At 48.3% G+C, this 23,059-nt stretch overlaps 1 protein-coding gene across 1 annotated transcript; it reads right to left on the bottom strand.

Moving 5' to 3' along the window:
• Positions 1–421: 421 nt before the first annotated feature.
• Positions 422–22,824, bottom strand: LOC124266537 (extensin-like). The gene is made up of 13 exons (XM_046701333.1): positions 22,738–22,824; positions 21,776–21,838; positions 21,437–21,487; positions 19,963–20,095; positions 13,864–13,940; positions 13,554–13,644; positions 12,787–12,958; positions 12,249–12,307; positions 4,050–4,110; positions 3,444–3,517; positions 1,902–2,021; positions 1,240–1,298; positions 422–628 (listed from the first exon to the last, which is right to left on the bottom strand). The coding sequence occupies exons 1-13, from the start codon at positions 22,822–22,824 to the stop codon at positions 422–424; spliced, it is 1,254 nt and encodes a 417-aa protein (XP_046557289.1).
• Between the last annotated feature and the right edge of the window lie 235 nt (positions 22,825–23,059).

Here is a 23,059-nt window from a genome sequence, read left to right as displayed (position 1 = left end):
GTTTTATAGTGCTAGCCCACTGAGATACCATGCCGCAGTGAAGCATGAATACCCCACTCAGACACATTATACTGACTCCGAGCCGACCAGTCCTTGTTGTACCCATTAATGCCGAGTGCCAGGCAGGGACCAACAAGTACCATATTTTAACGTCTTTTGGTATGACGCTGTCGGGGATCGAACCCGCGACCTTCCGCTCTCCGGGCGGACGCTCTAACCACTACAGCTACACCACGGAGGCGGTTGCCTCTATATGACCACAACATGACCACTTCAGTAGAAAAGGCAGGGGACAGGGAAGATTTGGCACTAGAGTGAATCTGCATGGTCATCTGAAAGGGGGAGGGGGGATGTGTCATCTTGGGGGTAGATGTGTCACCTGAAGGGGGAGGGGGATCTTTCATCTTTCGGGGTAGATGTGTCACCTGAAGGAGGAGGGGGGATCTCTCATCTTGGGGGTAGATGAGTAACCTGAACGGGGAGGGGGATCTCCCATCTTCGGGGTAGATGTGTCACCTAAAAGGAGAAAGGGATCGGTCATCTTGGGGGTAGATGTGTTACCTGAAGAGGGAGCGGGATCTGTCATCTTGGGGGTAGATGTTTCACCTGAGTGAATCTGCACTGTCACCTGAAGGGGGAGAGAGATCTGTCATCTTGAGGGTAGATGTGTCACCTGAAGGGGCAGGGGGATCTGTCATCTTGGGGGTACATGTGTCACCTGAGTGAATCAGCACGGTCATCTGAAGGGGGAGGGGCATCTGTCTTTCTTCGTCTATTCTTTACATATGTGCTTATTGGACGCACATTTACGTGTTGTGTGAAACCCTGGAGGGTCCCTCTAAATAGATATATTTGACCACATGACAACAAAATTACTTCACCATTTCTAAAACAAGTCCTTTACCTGAAGCTATGATACTGAAGAAACACTGTGATGCAAATCTTCTCATGCTATGTTCGATCTGGTCACTAAACTTTAAGCTCTGTAAACTCCCCTAAAGACTGTTAATCTATCTTGCTATGTAGTATCTAGTCACTACACACAGCTGATTCAACCACTTGCACTTTTCAAGGCAATACCTTTAACGCTGTTTAACCTCAGGCTACAAGAACCACACTTGAAGACACCCTGTAATCAAAATCTACCCCTGCTTCTCTCGTCTGCCAGCTGATGTCATCAATAAAAACAATCACGTGACCTGGGGAGGTCCCAGCTCTACTGGGGACAGGAAGTATTACCTGGATGAATCTACATCGCCACCTGAAAGGGCAGTGGGGGACTGGGGGACGTCTGTCACCTGGGGACAGGAAGTATCTGATCGAACACGCGCAAACTTCCGCTCTCCGGGCGGACGCTCTAACCACTACACCACGGAGGCGGTCAAAACGGCAGTGGGGGGATTAAGGAGGTGGTGTCTGTCACCTGGGGTCAGGATGTATTGCCTGGGTGAATCTACATGGCCACATGAAAGGGCAGTGGGGGACTGGGAATGTCTGTTACCTGGGAGCATGATGTATTACCTGGATGAATCTACATGGCCACCTGAAAGGGCAGTGGGGGACTGGGAATGTCTGTTACCTGGGAGCATGATGTATTACCTGGATGAATCTACATGGCCACCTGAAAGGGCAGTGGGGGACTGGGAATGTCTGTTACCTGGGAGCAGGATGAATTACCTGGGTAGATCTGCATGGCCACCTGAAAGGGCAGTGGGGGGATTGGGAATGTCTGTCACCTGGGAGCAAGATGTATTACCTGGGTAAATCTACATGGTCATCTGAAATGGCAGTGGGGGAATTGTGGATTTCTGTCACCTGGGCTCAGGATGCATTTCCTTGGTGAATCTACATGGCCACCTAAAAGGGCAGTGGGGGGGGATTAAAGAAGGGGTGTCTGTCACCTGGGGTCAGGATGTTTTCCCTGGGTGAATGTACATGGTCATCTGAAAGAGGATTGGGGGGATGGGGGTGTCTGCCGCCTGGTGGCAGGATGTAATACCTGGGTGAATCTACATCGCCACCTGAAAGGGCAGTGGGGGACTGGGGATTGTCTGTCACCTGGGGGCAGGATGCATTACCTGGGTAGATCTACATCGCCACCTGAAAGGGCAGTGGGGGACTGGGGGTTGTCTGTCACCTGGGGACAGGGTGTATTACCTGGGTGAATCTACATCACCACCTGAAAGGGCACTGGGTGGGATTGGGTAGGGGGTGTCTGTCACCTGGGGGCAGGATGTATTACCTGGGTAGATCTGCATGGACGATCCCAAAGGGCAGTGGGAGTACTGGTGAGGGGGTGTCTGTCACCTGGAAGCAGGATCTATTACCTGGGTGAATCTATATGGCCACATGAAAGGGGATATGGGGGATTGGGGGTGTCTGTCACCTAGGGGCAGGATGTATTACCTGGGTGAAAATACATGGCCACATGAAAGGTGATTGGGGGGACTGCGGGGTGTTTCTCACCTGGGGTCAGGATATATTACCTGGGTGAATATACATGGTCACCTGAAAGGGCAGTGGAGGGACTTGGGGATATCTGTCACCTGGGGACAGGATGTATTACCTGGGTGAATCTACATGGCCACCTGAAAGGGCAGTAGTGGGACCCGGGGATGTATGACAACTGGGCACAGGATGTATTACCTGGGTGAATCTACATGGCCACCTGAAAGGGCAGTGGAGGGACTGGGGGTGTCTGTCACCTGGGGTCAGGATGTATTAAGTGGGTGTATCTACATGGCCATCTGGATGGTCATCTGAAAGGACAGTGGGGATTAGAGAGGGGTGTTGGTGACCTGGGAGCATGATGTAGTACCTGGGTAAATCTACCTGGCCACCTGAAAGGGGACTTGGGGGATGGGTGGGTTTAGGGGTGTCAGTCACTTGGGGGCAGGATGTATTACCTGGGTGAATATACATGGTCACCTGAAAGGGCAGTGGAGGGACTTGGGGATATCTGTCACCTGGGGACAGGATGTATTACCTGGGTGAATCTACATGGCCACCTCAAAGGGCAGTAGTGGGACCCGGGGATGTATGACAACTGGGCACAGGATGTATTACCTGGGTGAATCTACATGGCTGATTCAACCACTTGCACTTTTCAAGGCAATACCTTTAACGCTGTTTAACCTCAGGCTACAAGAACCACACTTGAAGACACCCTGTAATCAAAATCTACCCCTGCTTCTCTCGTCTGCCAGCTGATGTCATCAATAAAAACAATCACGTGACCTAGGGGGGGGGGGGATCCCAGCTCTACTGGGCACAGGATGTATTACCTGGGTGAATCTACATGGCCACCTGAAAGGGCAGTGGAGGGACTGCGGGTGTCTGTCACCTGGGAGCAGGATGTATTAAGTGGGTGTATCTACATGGCCACCTTAAAGGTGATTGGGGGGAGTGAGGGGTGTTTGTCACCTGGGGTCAGGATGTATTACCTGGGTGAATATACAGGGCCATCTGGATGGTCATCTGAAAGGACAGTGGGGGATTAGAGAGGGGTGTTGGTGACCTGGGAGCATGATGTAGTACCTGGGTAAATCTACCTGGCCACCTGAAAGGGGACTTGGGGGATGGGTGGGTTTAGGGGTGTCAGTCACTTGGGGGCAGGATGTATTACCTGGGTGAATCTACATGGCCACCTGAAAGGGCAGTGGGGTGAGGTGAGGTGAAATTGGGTTTAACGTCATGCTTGAGAATATTTCGCTCATAGGACAACGTGCATGAGTGTGTATGTGTATGTGCGGCTGCTTGTACTAGCCCAGACTTAAGCTGGTTTTATAGAGCTAGCCCACTTAGATACCATGCCGCAGTGAAGCATGAATACCCCACTCAGTCACATTATACTGAATCCGAGCCGACCAGTCCTTGTTGTACCCATTAATGCCAAGCGCCAGGCAGGGACCAACATGTACCATATTTTAATGTCTTTTGGTATCACGCGGTCTGGCCTGGTGATGTATTGCCTGGGTGAATCTTCATGGCACATGAAAGGGCAGTGGGGGACTGGGGGACGTCTGTCACCTAGGGACAGGAAGTATTACCTGGATGAATCTACATCGCCATATGAAAGGGCAGTGGGGGGACTGGGGGAGCGTCTGTCACCTGGGGACAGGAAGTATTACCTGGGTGAATCTTCATGGCACATAAAAGGGCAGAGGGGGGACTGGGGGACGTCTGTCACCTGGGGACAGGAAGTATCTGATCGAACCCGCAACCTTCCGCTCTCCGGGCGGACGCTCTAACCACTACACCACGGAGGCGGTCAAAACGGCAGTGGGGGGATTAAGGAGGTGGTGTCTGTCACCTGGGGTCAGGATGTATTGCCTGGGTGAATCTACATGGCCACATGAAAGGGCAGTGGGGGACTGGGAATGTCTGTTACCTGGGAGCATGATGTATTACCTGGATGAATCTACATGGCCACCTGAAAGGGCAGTGGGGGACTGGGAATGTCTGTTACCTGGGAGCAAGATGAATTACCTGGGTAGATCTGCATGGCCACCTGAAAGGGCAGTGGGGGGATTGGGAATGTCTGTCACCTGGGAGCAAGATGTATTACCTGGGTAAATCTACATGGTCATCTGAAATGGCAGTGGGGGAATTGTGGATTTCTGTCACCTGGGCTCAGGATGCATTACCTGGGTAGATCTACATGGCCACCTAAAAGGGTAGTGGGGGGGATTAAAGAAGGGGTGTCTGTCACCTGGGGTCAGGATGTTTTCCCTGGGTGAATGTACATGGTCATCTGAAAGAGGATTGGGGGGATGGGGGTGTCTGCCGCCTGGTGGCAGGATGTATTACCTGGGTGAATCTACATCGCATGCACCTGAAAGGGCAGTGGGGACTGGGGATTGTCTGTCACCTGGGGGCAGGATGCATTACCTGGGTAGATCTACATACGCCACCTGAAAGGGCAGTGGGGACTGGGGTTGTCTGTCACCTGGGGACAGGGTGTATTACCTGGGTGAATCTACATCACCACCTGAAAGGGCACTGGGTGGGATTGGGTAGGGTGTCTGTCACCTGGGGGCAGGATGTATTACCTGGGTAGATCTGCATGGACGATCCCAAAGGGCAGTGGGAGTACTGGTGAGGGGGGTGTCTGTCACCTGGAAGCAGGATCTATTACCTGGGTGAATCTACATGGCCACATGAAAGGGGATATGGGGGATTGGGGGTGTCTGTCACCTAGGGGCAGGATGTATTACCTGGGTGAAAATACATGGCCACATGAAAGGTGATTGGGGGGACTGCGGGGTGTTTCTCACCTGGGGTCAGGATATATTACCTGGGGAATATACATGGTCACCTGAAAGGGCAGTGGAGGGACTTGGGGATATCTGTCACCTGGGGACAGGATGTATTACCTGGGTGAATCTACATGGCCACCTCAAAGGGCAGTAGTGGGACCCGGGGATGTATGACAACTGGGCACAGGATGTATTACCTGGGTGAATCTACATGGCTGATTCAACCACTTGCACTTTTCAAGGCAATACCTTTAACGCTGTTTAACCTCAGGCTACAAGAACCACACTTGAAGACACCCTGTAATCAAAATCTACCCCTGCTTCTCTCGTCTGCCAGCTGATGTCATCAATAAAAACAATCACGTGACCTGGGGGGGGGGGGGGATCCCAGCTCTACTGGGCACAGGATGTATTGCCTGGGTGAATCTACATGGCCACATGAAAGGGCAGTGGGGGACTGGGAATGTCTGTTACCTGGGAGCATGATGTATTACCTGGATGAATCTACATGGCCACCTGAAAGGGCAGTGGGGGACTTGGAATGTCTGTTACCTGGGAGCATGATGTATTACCTGGATGAATCTACATGGCCACCTGAAAGGGCAGTGGGGGACTGGGAATGTCTGTTACCTGGGAGCAGGATGAATTACCTGGGTAGATCTGCATGGCCACCTGAAAGGGCAGTGGGGGGATTGGGAATGTCTGTCACCTGGGAGCAAGATGTATTACCTGGGTAAATCTACATGGTCATCTGAAATGGCAGTGGGGGAATTGTGGATTTCTGTCACCTGGGCTCAGGATGCATTTCCTTGGTGAATGTACATGGTCATCTGAAAGAGGATTGGGGGATGGGGGTGTCTGCCGCCTGGTGGCAGGATGTATTACCTGGGTGAATCTACATGGCCACCTAAAAGGGCAGTGGGGGGGATTAAAGAAGGGGTGTCTGTCACCTGGGGTCAGGATGTTTTCCCTGGGTGAATGTACATGGTCATCTGAAACAGGATTGGGGGGATGGCGGTGTCTGCCGCCTGGTGGCAGGATGTATTACCTGGGTGAATCTACATGGTCATCTGAAATGGCAGTGGGGGAATTGTGGATTTCTGTCACCTGGGCTCAGGATGCATTACCTGGGTAGATCTACATGGCCACCTAAAAGGGCAGTGGGGGGGATTAAAGAAGGGGTGTCTGTCACCTGGGGTCAGGATGTTTTTCCTGGGTGAATGTACATGGTCATCTGAAAGAGGATTGGGGGGATGGGGGTGTCTGCCGCCTGGTGGCGGATGGGCACAGGATGTATTACCTGGGTGAATCTACATGGCCACCTCAAAGGGCAGTGGAGGGACTGGGGGTGTCTGTCACCTGGGAGCAGGATGTATTAAGTGGGTGTATCTACATGGCCACCTTAAAGGTGATTGGGGGGAGTGAGGGGTGTTTGTCACCTGGGGTCAGGATGTATTACCTGGGTGAATATACAGGGCCATCTGGATGGTCATCTGAAAGGACAGTGGGGGGGATTAGAGAGGGGGTGTTGGTGACCTGGGAGCATGATGTAGTACCTGGGGGGTGTCTGTCACCTGGCCACAGGATGTATTACCTGGATGAATCTACATCGCCACCTGAAAGGGCAGTTGGGGACTGGGAATATCTTTCACCTGGGGCAGGATGTATTACCTGGATGAATCTACATGGCCACCTGAAAGGGCAGTGGGGGACTGGGGGTTGTCTGTCACCTGGGGACAGGGTGTATTACCTGGGTGAATCTACATCACCACCTGAAAGGGCAGTGGGGGATTGGGTAGGGGTGTCTGTCACCTGGGGGCAGGATGTATTACCTGGGTAGATCTACATGGACGATCCGAAAGGGCAGTGGGAGTACTGGTGAGGGGGTGTCTGTCACCTGGGAGCAGGATGTATTACCTGGGTGAATCTACATGGCCACATGAAAGTGGATTTGGGGGATTGGGGGATTTGGGGGATTTGGGGTGTCTGTCACCTAGGGGCAGGATGTATTACCTGGGTGAATATACATGGCCAACTGAAAGGGCAGAGGGGGGACTTGGAATATCTTTCACCTGGGGACAGGATGTATTACCTGGGTGAATCTACATGGCCACCTCAAAGGGCAGTTGGGGGACTGGGGGTGTCTGTCACCTGGGCACAGAATGTATTACCTGGGTGAATATACATGGCCACCTGAAAGGGCAGTTGGGGGGACTGGGGGATGTCTGTCACCTGGGCACAGGATGTATTACCTGGGTGAATCTACATGGCCACCTGAAAGGGCAGTTGGGGGGACTTGGGGTGTCTGTCACCTGGGAGCATGATGTATTACCTGGATGAATCTACATGGCCACCTGAAAGGGCAGTGGAGGGACTGGGGCTGTCTGTCTCCTGGGGGCAGGATGTATTAAGTGGGTGAATCTACATGGCCACCTGAAAGGTGATTGGGGGGACTGCGGGGTGTTTGTCACCTGGGTAAGGATGTATAACCTGGGGGAATATACAGGGCCATCTGCATGGTCATCTGAAAGGACGGGGCGAAAAAGAATTGGAGAGGGGGTGTCGGTTACCTGGGAGCATGATGTAGTATCTTGGTAAATCTACATGGCCACCTGAAAGGGGATCGGTGGGTTTGGGGGTGTCTGTCACCTGAGGGCAGGATGTATTACCTGGCTGAATCGACATGGTCACCTGAAAGGGCAGTGGGGTGAGGTGAGGTGAAATTGGGTTTAACGTCATGCTTGAGAATATTTCGTTCATAGGACAATGTGCATGCGCGTGTATGTGTATATGCGGCTGCTTGTACTAGCCCAGACTTAAAGGATTTTTAAAAAGGTCACTACACATTGTTTATAATAGATCTTAATGAACACTTAGATACATATAATATACAAAAAATACAGTTATAAACAGTAATATGACATTACACAGCTTCTATTGTGAATCTAAAACGAACGTCCCTCGAAAGCATTTTGCCTATTCGCAAGATAATGAGGTAGACGGTCACGTGGTTGCATGACGTCATACCCGAGAGTCGCTACATCAACACACGGAAAATACAGTTGTACCGAGACTGTTCGTTTACTCAGGTCTGCTTCTAGTTTAGCAAATAAATCAATCCACGAAGTCAAACCTGAATTTGGATGGTATACTAGATACAGATAATATCACATACATACAACCTTCTCAATTTGAAAGGTTTTCTAGCGGCAAGACCGACAGGAATATTGACGACGATTCCACCAGTTGACAACATACAGCCGTGGGATGATCCCGATCTCGACTACATTTTGAATCGACCTACTGCAGACTGATATGGAAGTCACTTGCCTATCACATGTTCATGGAAAACCGATTAGATACCGAATTAAGTGTAAGTGTGATCAGTCCCAAAGAAAGATCAGCGATCAAATCAAGAAACCAGCACACAAAAATTAAAGCAAATATTTTATTTGCATACTTTAAACTGTTTATGTCAAAATAATGAATACAGTGTGTACACCAACATCATGAAGGCAAAGGCTTGAGTGAAAGTTAACTGTATGGACTGGTAAAAGCCTAAGAAAACAAGATTGCTCTCCAATAACACCATGTGTCACAGTGGTGACTGCAATTTGGAAACATTTACCATCTGAACTAGTCCAAGGGGTTCAAACAGACGAATACAATAGACCTTAAGACATCAGGCACAACTGGTTTCAGTTCACACCCTAGACACATATACATGATTTCATTTTATATCTTGATGTCAGTGAATTCACCAGTTCCTGTTTACTAGTTATAAATGAAAGTGTCTGGCAGAATATCCTAGAAAAATAGGCTGTTGCATTCTGCAAGTCTGTAGGAAGGAATATTTTTTTTGGCAACCATAATAATAATTTTTCTTCGAAATCTGCTCTAAAAAAGGAAGTACCTTTGTCTTAACAAATGCTGAGAGGGAAAATAGACATGAGGATTAAAAACCAGTGTCTTTGCAAACAAGACTTGACTCATTAGTTAGGGGAAAACATGCAGTAATAGGATGTAATAGTAATGGGGTTTTTTTCAAACTGGAGTGCACCAGTTCAACAAAAAATTATTGATTGTCTGCATTATATTCACCACGTGTTGGTTTCTTGTTCACTGGCTTGGCCTCTTTGTTTAGGCCTAGGGAGTAGCTGATTCTAGGGTATTTAGGCTGTTTTCATTGATGTGAAATGGTGCCATGTACATCCTAAAAAATAGCATTAAAGTGGCATTTTTACATTTGCCAAAAACAAAACCCACAAAGAAATACATTATCTGAATGAACATATTTCCCTGATTTTCCCACGCACACACACAATTCACATACCATTTTAACATGGTAAGGGACCAGTCCCTGGTGGATAATTATCTGATATGACTTATTTTTAATTATGTTTTAAATATTATGTGCTCTCTCACCACCGCACCCATATGTTGCAAGTTCTCATTTGTCCATGAACACCCCCATCCCAATCCCTCCACACACACTCACACCACAACACACCCATCTCGGGAAATAGATGACTTGGCCCTACTGAGTAACAGTAACAGTGGCGGTGAAAATAGATCTCTGATCGAAAATAGGACATGAGCGCAAATTATGACATACTTTTATACAGCTAGCTACTGGAGTGTTCATGTTGCTCCAAAACAACTACAGTAATCCCTCGCAATAACGCTCTTCGCGATACCGCGGATTCGGTTAAACCGCAGGGTAATCCGTTGCTCCCATACAAAACATTGCCCAGTGATCACACATATTCACGTCATCGAAAATATCACATCAACAAATCCGCTCTTGAGCTCTGGTTAATCACGTTGTAAAGTAGTGAAATTCAGTGCTGATTGCAATTTACAGTGTTTATCGTACATATCCATGGTTTTTCAGATGCTTAAAACATGCAGGGTCTTTTTCAATAATAATTGATGAACAGCGAAACATCGTAATAACTTTGATCATAAAGACATGTCAATTATCAGCCGAGTACTTACAACATTTGCTATGATGCAACACACAGCGTAATTGCGCGGGTAAACACCGCCATCCGAGAATGTATGATGTCAGAAAACACATTTTATTTGATAAAATTCAATCCCATTTTCATTCATTAAAATTGTTTACAATAACAACTGAGAAACCGTGAGTGAAATGGCATTACCTCATTCCATACAACACCCGCTTACCACATTCGTGAGGGTCCGTTTTTAGCCTACGCGATGATAGAACCAATTTCACAATTTTCTCAGCAATCACGAACAGATTACAGCCTTGTCATCCATTGACCCCAAGACCCTCGTTATTGACTCATTGAAGTCATACTTGACAATTAATTGCCAACATTTTGTTTTTACAATCAAAGTGGCACGTACCGCGGGAAGTCAGCGGTGACTTGTCAAACTGTCTCCTACATAAAATGTATCCAGCCAGGTAACCCAAAGTGCTTAGCAATGCTTATTATTTTGTTAAATATCATCGTAGAAAACATGCATAATACTTATACGATAGCAATATATAGGATCTCTGTTAGAATAACTGCTTGACATATAAATTATTCTGATAATGGAATAGAAATTCATGGATGTTATATTTTCGGATCGTTTTTAACTGAATCACCGGTACATTGGACCAAAACATCGATGTGTGCCCAGCTGATTGCTATTTCTGGCTTAGTTGAATAACAGGTAGCATGACAGGAACAACAATTGAATTATCATGTCTTGTGATGTTTGATTGCAAATTTCATGTACATACATATATTTTTTATTTACAAAGTTGTTGTTTTTTTCACCTCCAACAATACGATATAGTTTTGACTGGGCACAATACACGAAATAGCAGTTTTGTTATGTCCATGGAAAATACGATTTTACTTGGCCTTTGTTCCGCGTTATGTAATCGTTACTTATAACGCGGGTGTCTAATAATGCGGGGGGTCATCCATGGACCCCAAGACCCGCGTTATGGCAAGGGATGCCTGTACATCTTAAAACTCACCTGCAACCAACGTCACCTATGGAATGCAACTCTCTCGGTCTCAGTCCCAAGTTGACATTTCGGCCTGTGTGTTTGTTTGGAATGTCGAAAGGAATGCCCGATATGTAGCATCTTTATTAAAGTTTAAGTTTTGCCTATTCGTATCCATATTTCGCCAGAGGTTAGGTTTCTTTCATAGCACTTCTTCGAATAGTGTAACGAACAGATAACCATGCGTGGAGGGCTTCACATATTCCGCACGATGACAGTTAACAATCTATGCCCTTCCTCTTGTCAAATAGAATTTCTCAGGAAATGTACATCTGTGTTGTTTACGCAGTTGGATAATCATCAAAACTTGAAATGCAGTTGTCAGTTTCCAATACATAATCACAACAACGCTTCATTCGAAATATTGGGATAGGGTGTCTGTCACCTGAGGGTAGGATGTATTACCTGGGTGAATCTACATAGCCACCTGAAATGGCAGTGGGGGGACTTGGGGGTGTCTGTAGCCTGGGGGCAGGATGTATTACCTGGGTGAATCTACATGGTCATCTGAAAGGACAGTAGGGGGTTGGGGGTGTCTGCCACCTGGGGGCAGGATGTATTACCTGGGTGAATCTACATGGTCATCTGAAAGGACAGTGGGGGGACTGGGAGACGTCTGTCACCTGAGGGTAGGATGTATTACATGGGTGAATCTACATAGCCACCTGAAATGGCAGTGGGGGCACTTGGGGGTGTCTGTCGCCTGGGGGCAGGATGTATTACCTGGGTGAAGGGACATTGTCATCTGAAAGGGCAGTGGGGGTTGGGGGTGTCTGTGCGCCTGGGGGGCAGGATGTATTACCTGGGTGAAGGGACATGGTCATCTGAAAGGGCAGTGGGGGTTGGGGGTGTGTCTGTGCAGCCTGGGGGGCAGGATGTATTACCTGGGTGAAGGGACATGGTCATCTGAAAGGGCAGTGGGGGTTGGGGTGTCTGTCGCCTGGGGCAGGATGTATTACCTGGGTGAAGGGACATGGTCATCTGAAAGGGCAGTGGGGGTTGGGGGAATGTCTGCAACCTGGGGGCAGGATGTATTACCTGGGTGAAGGGACATGGTCATCTGAAAGGGCAGTGGGGGTTGGGGTGTCTGTAAGCCTGGGGCAGGATGTATTACCTGGGTGAAGGGACATGGTCATCTGAAAGGGATTGGGGGGTTGGGGGTGTCTGCCACCTGGGGCAGGATGTATTACCTGGGTGAAGGGACATGGTCATCTGAAAGGGCAGTGGGGGTTGGGGTGTCTGTCGCCTGGGGGCAGGATGTATTACCTGGGTGAATGGACATGGTCATCTGAAAGGGATTGGGGGTTGGGGGTGTCTGCCACCTGGGGGCAGGATGTATTACCTGGGTGAAGGGACATGGTCATCTGAAAGGGCAGTGGGGGGTTAGGGGTGTCTGTCGCCTGGGGGCAGGATGTATTACCTGGGTGAATGGACATGGTCATCTGAAAGGGGATTGGGGGTTGGGGGTGTCTGCAACCTGGGGGCAGGATGTATTACCTGGGAGAAGGGACATGGTCATCTGAAAGGGGTTGGGGGTGTCTGCCACCTGGGGACAGGATGTATTCCCTGGGTGAAGGGACATGGCCACCTGAAAGGGCAGTGGGGGACTCAGGAGGGGTGTCTGTCACCTGAGGGCAGGATGTATTCCCTGGTGAATCGACATGGTCATCTGAAAGGGGATTGAGGGTTGGGGGTGTCTGTCACCTGAGGGCAGGATGTATTACCTGGGTGAAGGGACATGGTCATCTGAAAAGGGTTGGGGGGTTGGGGTGTCCATAACCTGGGGGCAGGATGTATTACCTGGGTGAAGGGACATGGTCATCTGAAAGGGCAGTTGGGGTTGGGGTGTCTGTCGCCTGGGGGCAGGATGTATTACCTGGGTGAAGGACATGGTCATCTGAAAGGGGATTGGGGGTTGGGGGTGTCTGCCACCTGGGGGCAGGATGTATTACCTGGGTGAAGGGACATGGTCATCTGAAAGGGCAGTGGGGGTTGGGGGTGTCTGTCGCCTGGGGGCAGGATGTATTACCTGGGTGAATGGACATGGTCATCTGAAAGGGGATTGGGGGGTTGGGGGTGTCTGCCACCTGGGGGCAGGATGTATTACCTGGGTGAAGGGACATGGTCATCTGAAAAGGGCAGTGGGGGGTTAGGGGTGTCTGTCGCCTGGGGGGCAGGATGTATTACCTGGGTGAATGGACATGGTCATCTGAAAGGGGATTGGGGGTTGGGGGTGTCTGCAACCTGGGGGCAGGATGTATTACCTGGGAGAAGGGACATGGTCATCTGAAAGGGGTTGGGGGTGTCTGCCACCTGGGGACAGGATGTATTCCCTGGGTGAAGGGACATGGTCACCTGAAAGGAGCAGTGGGGGGGACTCAGGAGGGGGTGTCTGTCACCTGAGGGCAGGATGTATTCCCTGGGTGAATCGACATGGTCATCTGAAAGGGGATTGAGGGGTTGGGGGTGTCTGTCACCTGAGGGGCAGGATGTATTACCTGGGTGAAGGGACATGGTCATCTGAAAGGGGTTGGGGGTTGGGGGTGTCCGCAACCTGGGGGCAGGATGTATTACCTGGGTGAAGGACACATGGTCATCTGAAAGGGGTTGGGGGTTGGGGGTGTCTGCCACCTGGGGGCAGGATGTATTACCTGGGTGAATCGACATGGTCATCTGAAAGGGCAGTGGGGGTTGGGGGTGTCTGCAACCTGGGGGCAGGATGTATTCCTGGGTGAAGGGACATGGTCATCTGAAAGGGGTTGGGGGTTGGGGGTGTCTGCAACCTGGGGGCAGGATGTATTACCTGGGTGAAGGGACATGGTCATCTGAAAGGGGTTGGGGGGTTGGGGTGTCTGCCACCTGGGGGCAGGATGTATTCCCTGGGTGAATCTACATGGCCACCCGAAAGGGCAGTGGGGGGGGACTCAGGAGGGGGTGTCTGCAACCTGGGGGCAGGATGTATTACCTGGGTAGATCTACATGGTCACCTGAAAGGGGATTGAGGGGTTGGGGGTGTCTGCCACCTTGGGGCAGGATGTATTACCTGGGTAGATCTACATGGTCACCTGAAAGGGGATTGAGGGGTTGGGGGTGTCTGTCACCTGAGGGCAGGATGTATTACCTGGGTAGATCTACATGGTCACCTGAAAGCTCAATGGGGGAACTGGGGGTGTCCCTTTGACCACCACTTGACCATTTCCAGAAAAGCCTAAATACTGAAGATACACAAACCACCCTGAAGACACCCTGTATTCTGCCCATGCTTGTATCCATCTGGTGACTGTACGGCCTATTTGACTACTGTAAGAGATACACAAACCACCCTGAAGACACCCTGTATTCTGCCCATGCTTGTATCCATCTGGTTGACTGTACGGCCTATTTGACTACTGTAAGAGATACACAAACCACCCTGAAGACACCCTGTATTCTGCCCATGCTTGTATCCATCTGGTGACTGCACGGCCTATTTGACTACTGTAAGAGATACACAAACCACCCTGAAGACACCCTGTATTCTGCCAATGCTTGTATCCATCTGGTGACTGTACGGCCTATTTGACTACTGTACAAGATACACAAACCACCCTGAAGACACACCTGTATTCTGCCAATGCTTGTATCCATCTGGTGACTGTACGGCCTATTTGACTACTGTAAGAGATACACAAACCACCCTGAAGACACCCTGTATTCTGCCCATGCTTGTATCCATCTGGTGACTGTACGGCCTATTTGACTACTGTACAAGATACACAAACCACCCTGAAGACACCCTGTATTCTGCCCATGCTTGTATCCATCTGGTGACTGTACGGCCTATTTGAATACTGTACAAGATACACAAACCACCCTGAAGACACCCTGTATTCTACCCATGTTACTATCCATCTGGTGACTGTACGGCCTATTTGACTACTGTAAGAGATACACAAACCACCCTGAAGACACCCTGTATTCTGCCCATGTTACTACCCATCTGGTGACAGTACGGCCTATTTGACTACTGTACAAGATACACAAACCACCCTGAAGACACCCTGTATTCTGCCCATGCTTGTATCCATCTGGTGACTGTACTGGCCTATTTGACTACTGTAAGAGATACACAAACTACCCTGAAGACACCCTGTATTCTACCCATGTTACTATCCATCTGATGACTGTACGGCCTATTTGACTACTGTACAAGATACACAAACTACCATGAAGACACCCTGTATTCTGCCCATGCTTGTATCCATCTGGTGACTGTACGGCCTATTTGACTACTGTAAGAGATACACAAACCACCCTGAAGACACCCCAATTATTCTGCCCATGCTTGTATCCATCTGATGATTGTACGGCCTATTTGACTACTGTAAGAGATACACAAACCACCCTGAAGACACCCTGTATTCTACCCATGTTACTACCCATCTGGTGACTGTACGGCCTATTTGACTACTGTACAAGATACACAAACTACCATGAAGACACCCTGTATTCTGCCCATGTTACTACCCATCTGGTGACTGTATGGTCTATTTGATTACTGTACAAGATACACAAACCACCCTGAAGACACCCTGTATTCTGCCCATGTTACTACCCATCTGGTGACTGTACGGCCTATTTGACTACTGTACAAGATACACAAACCACCCTGAAGACACCCTGTATTCTGCCCATGCTTGTATCCATCTGGTGACTGTACGGCCTATTTGACTACTGTACAAGATACACAAACCACCCTGAAGACACCCTGTATTCTGCCCATGTTACTACCCATCTGGTGACTGTACGGCCTATTTGACTACTGTACAAGATACACAAACCACCCTGAAGACACCCTGTATTCTGCCCATGCTTGTATCCATCTGGTGACTGTACGGCCTATTTGACTACTGTACAAGATACACAAACCACCCTGAAGACACCCTGTATTCTACCCATGTTACTACCCATCTGGTGACTGTACAGTCTATTTGACTACTGTACAAGATACTCAAACTACCATGAAGACATCCTGTAATCTACCCATGTTACTACCCATCTGGTGACTGCATACAGTCTCTTTGATCACCACTTAACCATTTCCAGAAAAGCCTCTCAACTGAAGATACACAATCCACCCTGTAATCTACCAATGCTAGTATTCATCTCATTTAGAATCGCACCACCCATATAATACGAAAATATCCTCGTCAGACTGAAATATACCCATGATATCTGAGCATCATCGGTGCATTTTAGTGTGGTGCGTTTCTAATGTTGTTCAGTATATATTGCAATATGTACTGAAAGAAATATGCTATTGAATTATTTAGATGTTTAATTTAGAAATTTACCCTCTTTCCACATTTGATGCACACACAAACACAGTTTGGGGCATCTCACACACATGATTTCTTGTTCCAAAACACTGCAGTCCGTTAATTAATAACATAAAACTGAAAACAATTCAGCTGTCTGAAGTTCTCCAGCAATTTCCTAACGAAAAGATTCACTGATTAGGCCAATAACTTCTCTCGCCTTCCCGTCATTTGCTTATGTCTTGCCTGAATCAATTCCAAGTATTTCTAAAAGTTCAAGCATTTAGGGGGAAATCTGAAAATGTTTTTTCATTTTTTGCTATCCAGTATGCTACCATGAATGAAATCTTCATGGTGTCGACTTGATTTTCCTGCAATTTAAGAGCTGTCTTTCTCAATGAATTTGATACCATAGACCATAGTATCCTTTTAAATCTGCTGAAAACCCAGTATGGAATTGACGGCATAGTACTGAACTGGATAAGCTCCTATCTCTGTGACAGACGGCAGTGTGTAATGATAGGGAAAGACAGATCTGACAGCATTACTCTCAAACATGGAGTACCACAGGGATCTGTTTTGGGACCGTTGCTGTTCCTGCTGTATACTGGTCATGTTGCCAACATCACATCAGTCCACAACATGTCGCATCACTCTTACGCAGATGACACCCAACTCCTCAAGAAAATACCACTGCAAAATCTAAATCAGTCACTTCAAGAACTCACAAACTGCACAGGAAATCAAGTCCTGGATGACAACTCATATGCTTAAACTCAATGACACACGAAGACTGAGGCACTTCTGGTAGGAACAAGTCACCAAATTTCAAGATGTCCCATTAAGAACCTAACCATCGCCCGATGCAGTTGTTCCTATAAGCTCATCTGTCAAAGATCTAGGCATATACTTTGATACATCACTGTCAATGGAAACACAGGTGAACAACATCTGTAAGACTTGCTATTTCCATCTTGGCTCCATCAGCAACATCCGTCAATATCTTACAGCTGAAGCCACCCATGCCTTAGTCCGAGCTTGTGATTTCAAGGCTCGACTTACTGCAACAGCTTGTTGTTTGGGATCAGTCAGAGGCTATTGGATAAGTTACAGAAGGTGCAGAACACGGCCGCCGCGATTATCAGTCAGATTCCCAAACATGGCCACATCACACCTGTTCTTAAACAGTTGCACTGGCTCCCCCATCAAGGCAAGAAGCGACTACAAAATCCTCTGCTTGACCTACATGGCCCGACACGGACTTGCTCCCCCATATCTCTCTGACCTGTTTACTCCTTACTCAAACAAGCGCTGCCTTCGATAATCCAATCAGGAGTTTCTGTTCGTGCCAAACTTCAAGCTTAAAACTTTTGGAAACCGGACTTTTCATATGCAGCCCCAACCTTGTGGAATTCACTAGCATACAAACTGAAAGTTTCTGATAGTATTGCCACATTCAAGTCAGGACTCAAAACATACCTGTTTTCAATGTATTATTAGGAACTCTATTTTGGACGTGTACATATTGCTGTATAAATCTGGGAGACTTTTAATCTGTCATTGTTGCGCCTTGAGCATATCTGCTGACGTGGAAAAGGCGCATGAAGAAATCTGCATTTTATTATTATTATTTATAATGACAAAACTGCACATTTGTGTTAGTTCATGGGCCTCAGATGAGAGGTGAGCCTCACGAGTTTGTTGGAATTCTATCACACTTAATCTTATAGACTTGCACCCACTCCTAAAAGAATTACTTCTTCCGCTTTTATCATACTTTTGACACGTGGCAAATAGCCGAGAGGTGTCTATAAATAGCAATGTTTCCGTGCCATAGCTATTTATAGTTTAGTAGAAAAATGTGATGACATATTTATGCTTATAATGTTAGATTTATTGTTGATTTACTTCTAAAAAATTTGCCTGCACCTGGTGCAAATTAGACTAATTACTAGGTTGCACTTTGTAATCTTGGGTTGCACCATTGCTGTAGTAAGTAGCAAAGCACTAAATCGAGCCCTGCAGTCTCTTTGACCACCAACCTGTGAAGGTCCGGGTTAGAATGTGCCTTCAGTAACTCATGCTTGTGGTATGAGACGACTAACAGGATCTGGTGGTCAGGCTCGCTGACTTGGTTGACATATGTCATCGGTTCCCAATTGCGTAGATCGATGCTCATGCTGTTGATCACTGGACTGTCTGATCCAGATTCCATTATTTACAGACCGCCGCCATATAGCTGGAATATTGCACTCACTTTCACCAGTCCTTGACCATTTCCAGAAAAGCCTCTCTACTGAAGATACACAAACCACCCTGAAAACACCCTGTAATCTACCCATGCTTGTATCCATCTGGTGATTGAACACAGTCTATTTGACCACCACTTGACCATTTCCAGAAAAGCCTCTCTACTGAAGATACACAAACCACCCTGAAAACACCCTGTAATCTACCCATGCTTGTATCCATCTGGTGATTGAACACAGTCTATTTGACCACCTATTGACCATTTCCAGAAAAGCCTCCCTACTGAAGATACACAAACCACCCTGAAAACACCCTGTAATCTACCCATGCTTGTATCCATCTGGTGATTGAACACAGTCTATTTGACCACCTATTGACCATTTCCAGAAAAGCCTCTTACAGACGGACGGATGGATGGATGGACAGATGGACAAGGCATCAACTATAAAAAGCCTCTCTATTGAACATACACAAACGAGCCTGTAATCTACCCAAGCTGGTGTTCATTTGGTGTCTATACAGGGTTAACCATTCCAAGAGACTGTCACAAGCTCTACAAGTCATACTTGAGACACCCTGTTAGTCGAATCTATATACACAGTACACTCAACCATTCTTAGAGAGTCACAAACTTGAAGCTCTACAAGTCATACTTGAGACACCCTGTTAGTCAAAGCTATATACACAGTAACACTCAACCATTCTTAGAGAGTCACAAACTTGAAGCAGAGTAAACTAAAATCCACATCACTGATGATTAAATTAAAACAAATACACTCTCTTCGTCTACTTACTTCAGTATTCAAATTTTTCCACACAGACCAAAATGGCGTTAAATCGTGTCAAAATTCAAAATGGTGCCATGTGTACCAGATACCAATCATTGCATAAAAAATACAACACAGTACAAATATGTTTTTAAAGTGCATCATTCAGGGTCTCACTGAAGACAAGTGTATGCAAATTAGTATCGATTTTGGGGCTTTTAAAGGGGTTTACCCAGGGATCTTAATGGTCACCTGGATGGGGGTCTGTCACCTGGGCAAGGTGTGTGTCACCTGGGGTTCTGTCATCTGGGGAGGGTGTGTCACATGGGGGGTCTGTCATCTGGGGGAGGGTGTGTCACCTGGGGGTGTCTCATCTGGGGAGGGTGTGTCACCTGGGGGTCTGTCAATCTGGGGAGGTGTGTCACCTGGGGGTCTGTCATCAGGAGGGTGTGTCATCTGGAGGCGTCTGTCATCTGGGGGAGGGTGTGTCACCTGGGTAGATCTACATGGGTCACCTTATGGGGATCTGTCATCTGGGGAGGGTCTGTCACCTGGTGGGTCTGTCATCTGGCTGAGGTGTGTCACCTGGTGGGTCTGTCATCTGGGCAGGTGTGTCACCTGGGTAGATCTACATGGGTCATCTTATGGGGGTCTGTCATCTGGGGAAGGTGTGTCACATGGGTATATCTAAATGGGTCACCTTATGGGGTCTGTCATCTGGGGAGGGTGTGTCACCTGGGGTCTGTCATCTGGGATCTGTGTGTCACCTGGAGGGTTGTCATATATGGGAGGGTGTCACCTGGGAGTCTGTCATCTGGGAAGGGCGGTCACCTGGGGGGTATCTACATGGGGAACCCTTATGGGGGTCTGTCATCTGGGAAAGGTGTCACCTGGGTTGTTTTTTTTGTCAAATATGGGGAAGGGTGTGTCATCTGGGAGGTGTGTCATCTGGGGAGGGTGTGTCACCTGGGGGTATCTACATGGGACACCTTATGGGGGTTTGTTATCTGGGGTAGGGTGTGTCACCGGGGATCTGCTATCTGGGGAAGGTCGTCATCTGGGGGGTCTGTCATCTAGGGAGGTGTGTCACCTGGGTAGATCTACATGGGTCACCTTATGGGGTCTGTCATCTGGGGATATTGTGTCACCTGGGGGTCTGTCATCTGGGTTAGGGTGTGTCACCTGGGAGGTGTGTCATCTGGGGAAGGTGTGTCACCTGGGTAGATCTACATGGGACACCTTATGGGGTCTGTCATCTTGGGAGGGTGTGTCACCTGGGGGTATCTACATGGAACACCTTATGGGGGTCTGTCATCTGGGGAAGGGTGTGTCACCTGGGGGTCTGTCATCTGGGGAAGGTGTGTCACATGGGTATATCTACATGGGTCACCTTAATGGGGGCCTGTCATCTGGGGGAGGTGTGTGTCACCTGGGGGTCTGTCATCTGGGAAGGTGTGTCACATGGGTGTATCTACATGGGTCACCTTATGGGGGTCTGTCATCTGGGGGAGTGTGTGTCACCTGGAGGGTCTGTCATCTGGGGAAGGTGTGTCACATGGGTATATCTACATGGGTCACCTTATGGGGGTCTGTCATCTGGGGGAGGGTGTGTCACCTGGGGGTATCTACATGGGACACCTTATGGGGATTTGTTATCTGGGATAGGGTGTGTCACCTCGGGATCTGCTATCTGGGAAGGTGCATCACCGGGGGTCTGTCATCTAGGGAGGGTCTGTCACCTGGGGGTCTGTCATCTGGGGGAGGGTGTGTCACATGGGTATATCTACATGGGTCACCTTATGGGGAATCTCTCATCTGGGGAGGGTGTGTCACCTGGGGGTCTCTCTCATCTGGGGAGGGTGTGGCACCTGGGGGTCTGTCAATCTGGGGAGGTGTGTCACCTGGGGGTCTGTCATCAGGGGGGGTGTGTCATCTGGGGTCTGTCATCTGGGGAGGGTGTGTCACCTGGGTAGATCTACATGGGTCACCTTATGGGGGTCTGTCATCTGGGGAGGGTCTGTCACCTGGTGGGTCTGTCATCTGGGGAGGGTGTGCCACCTGGGTAGTATCTACATGGGTCATCTTATGGGGGCTGTCATCTGGGGAGGTGTGTCACCTGGGGGTCTGTCATCTGGGGAAGGTGTGTCACATGGGTATATCTAAATGGGTCACCTTATGGGGTCTGTCATCTGGGGGAGGGTGTGTCACCTGGGGGTCTGTCATCTGGGATGTCACCTGGGGGTTGTCATATATGGGGGGAGGTGTCACCTGGGAGGTCTGTCATCTGGGGGGAGTGTCACCTGGGGGTATCTACATGGGTCACCTTATGGGGGTCTGTCATCTGGGGTAGGGTGTGTCACCGGGGGGAACTGCATCTGGGGGAGGGTGTGTCACCTGGGTCAAACTCCATATAGACAACAGGTGGTAATGGGTGTCTGTCATAGGCTTGATAAGCTGAGGTTAATACAATGTCATCCCATAAACTGTCACAGACTGAAAATGGCATTAAAACAACACACTATATCTTCCTATTTCTATTTCAGGTCATGTAACACTTAAGGGTGGTGTAAATGGTGTGGGTGGGGTGGGGTGGGGTGTCTGACCTTACTTTCAGTTACAATTGCTCCTCTTTCAATCAAACACTAAATGGCTATGAGAAATACATATCTTGTCACAGAGGGTATGTAAAATGTCCAAATTATTAGAGCTGGTTATCGTTACATTTTGTCCGATCGATAATCGCTAGTGTCTGATCGATAATTGATCGATTATAATTGTTTGGATGGTCATTTCATTGTCAAATAACTACGTTAGTGAACTAACTTCCGGGTTGCACAGTCTTTGGTTCATCAAGTATCCTATCGTCTAACGTTTCCGGTCGTAATATGCGAGAAACTCCATGAGAACCATCCCGAATGACAACAAAGTGATCCCCACTATCGGTCTGACATCAATATCCTACGAATCAAATGAACTAACTACCGGGTTGCACAGTCTTTGGTTCATCAAGTATCCTATCGTCTTACGTTTCCGGTCGTAATATGCGAGAACATCCATGCGAACCATCCCGAATGACAACAAAGTGATCCCCACTATCGGTCTGACATCATGAGCTACGAATCAAGTGAACTAACTTCCAGGTTGCACAGTCTTTGGTTCATCAAGTATCCTATCGTCTTACGTTTCTGGTCGTAATATGCGAGAAACTCCATGAGAACCATCCCGAATGACAACAAAGTGATCCCCACTATCGGTCTGACATCATGAGCTACGAATCAAGTGAACTAACTTCCGGGTTGCACAGTCTTTGGTTCATCAAGTATCCTATCGTCTTTACGTTGCCAGTAATATATGCGAGAACATCCATGAGAACCATCCCTAATGACAACAAAGTGATCCCCACTATCGGTCTGACATCATGAGCTACGAATCAAGTGAACTAACTTCCGGTTGCAC

Source organism: Haliotis rubra, unplaced genomic scaffold (assembly GCF_003918875.1).
Source record: "Haliotis rubra isolate DU_JTF1 unplaced genomic scaffold, ASM391887v1 Scf1262, whole genome shotgun sequence".
In the NCBI taxonomy this organism is placed as follows: domain Eukaryota; kingdom Metazoa; phylum Mollusca; class Gastropoda; order Lepetellida; family Haliotidae; genus Haliotis; species Haliotis rubra.
Note: the sequence above shows the minus strand (reverse complement) of the source record. Positions and strands in the feature narration are given on the sequence as shown.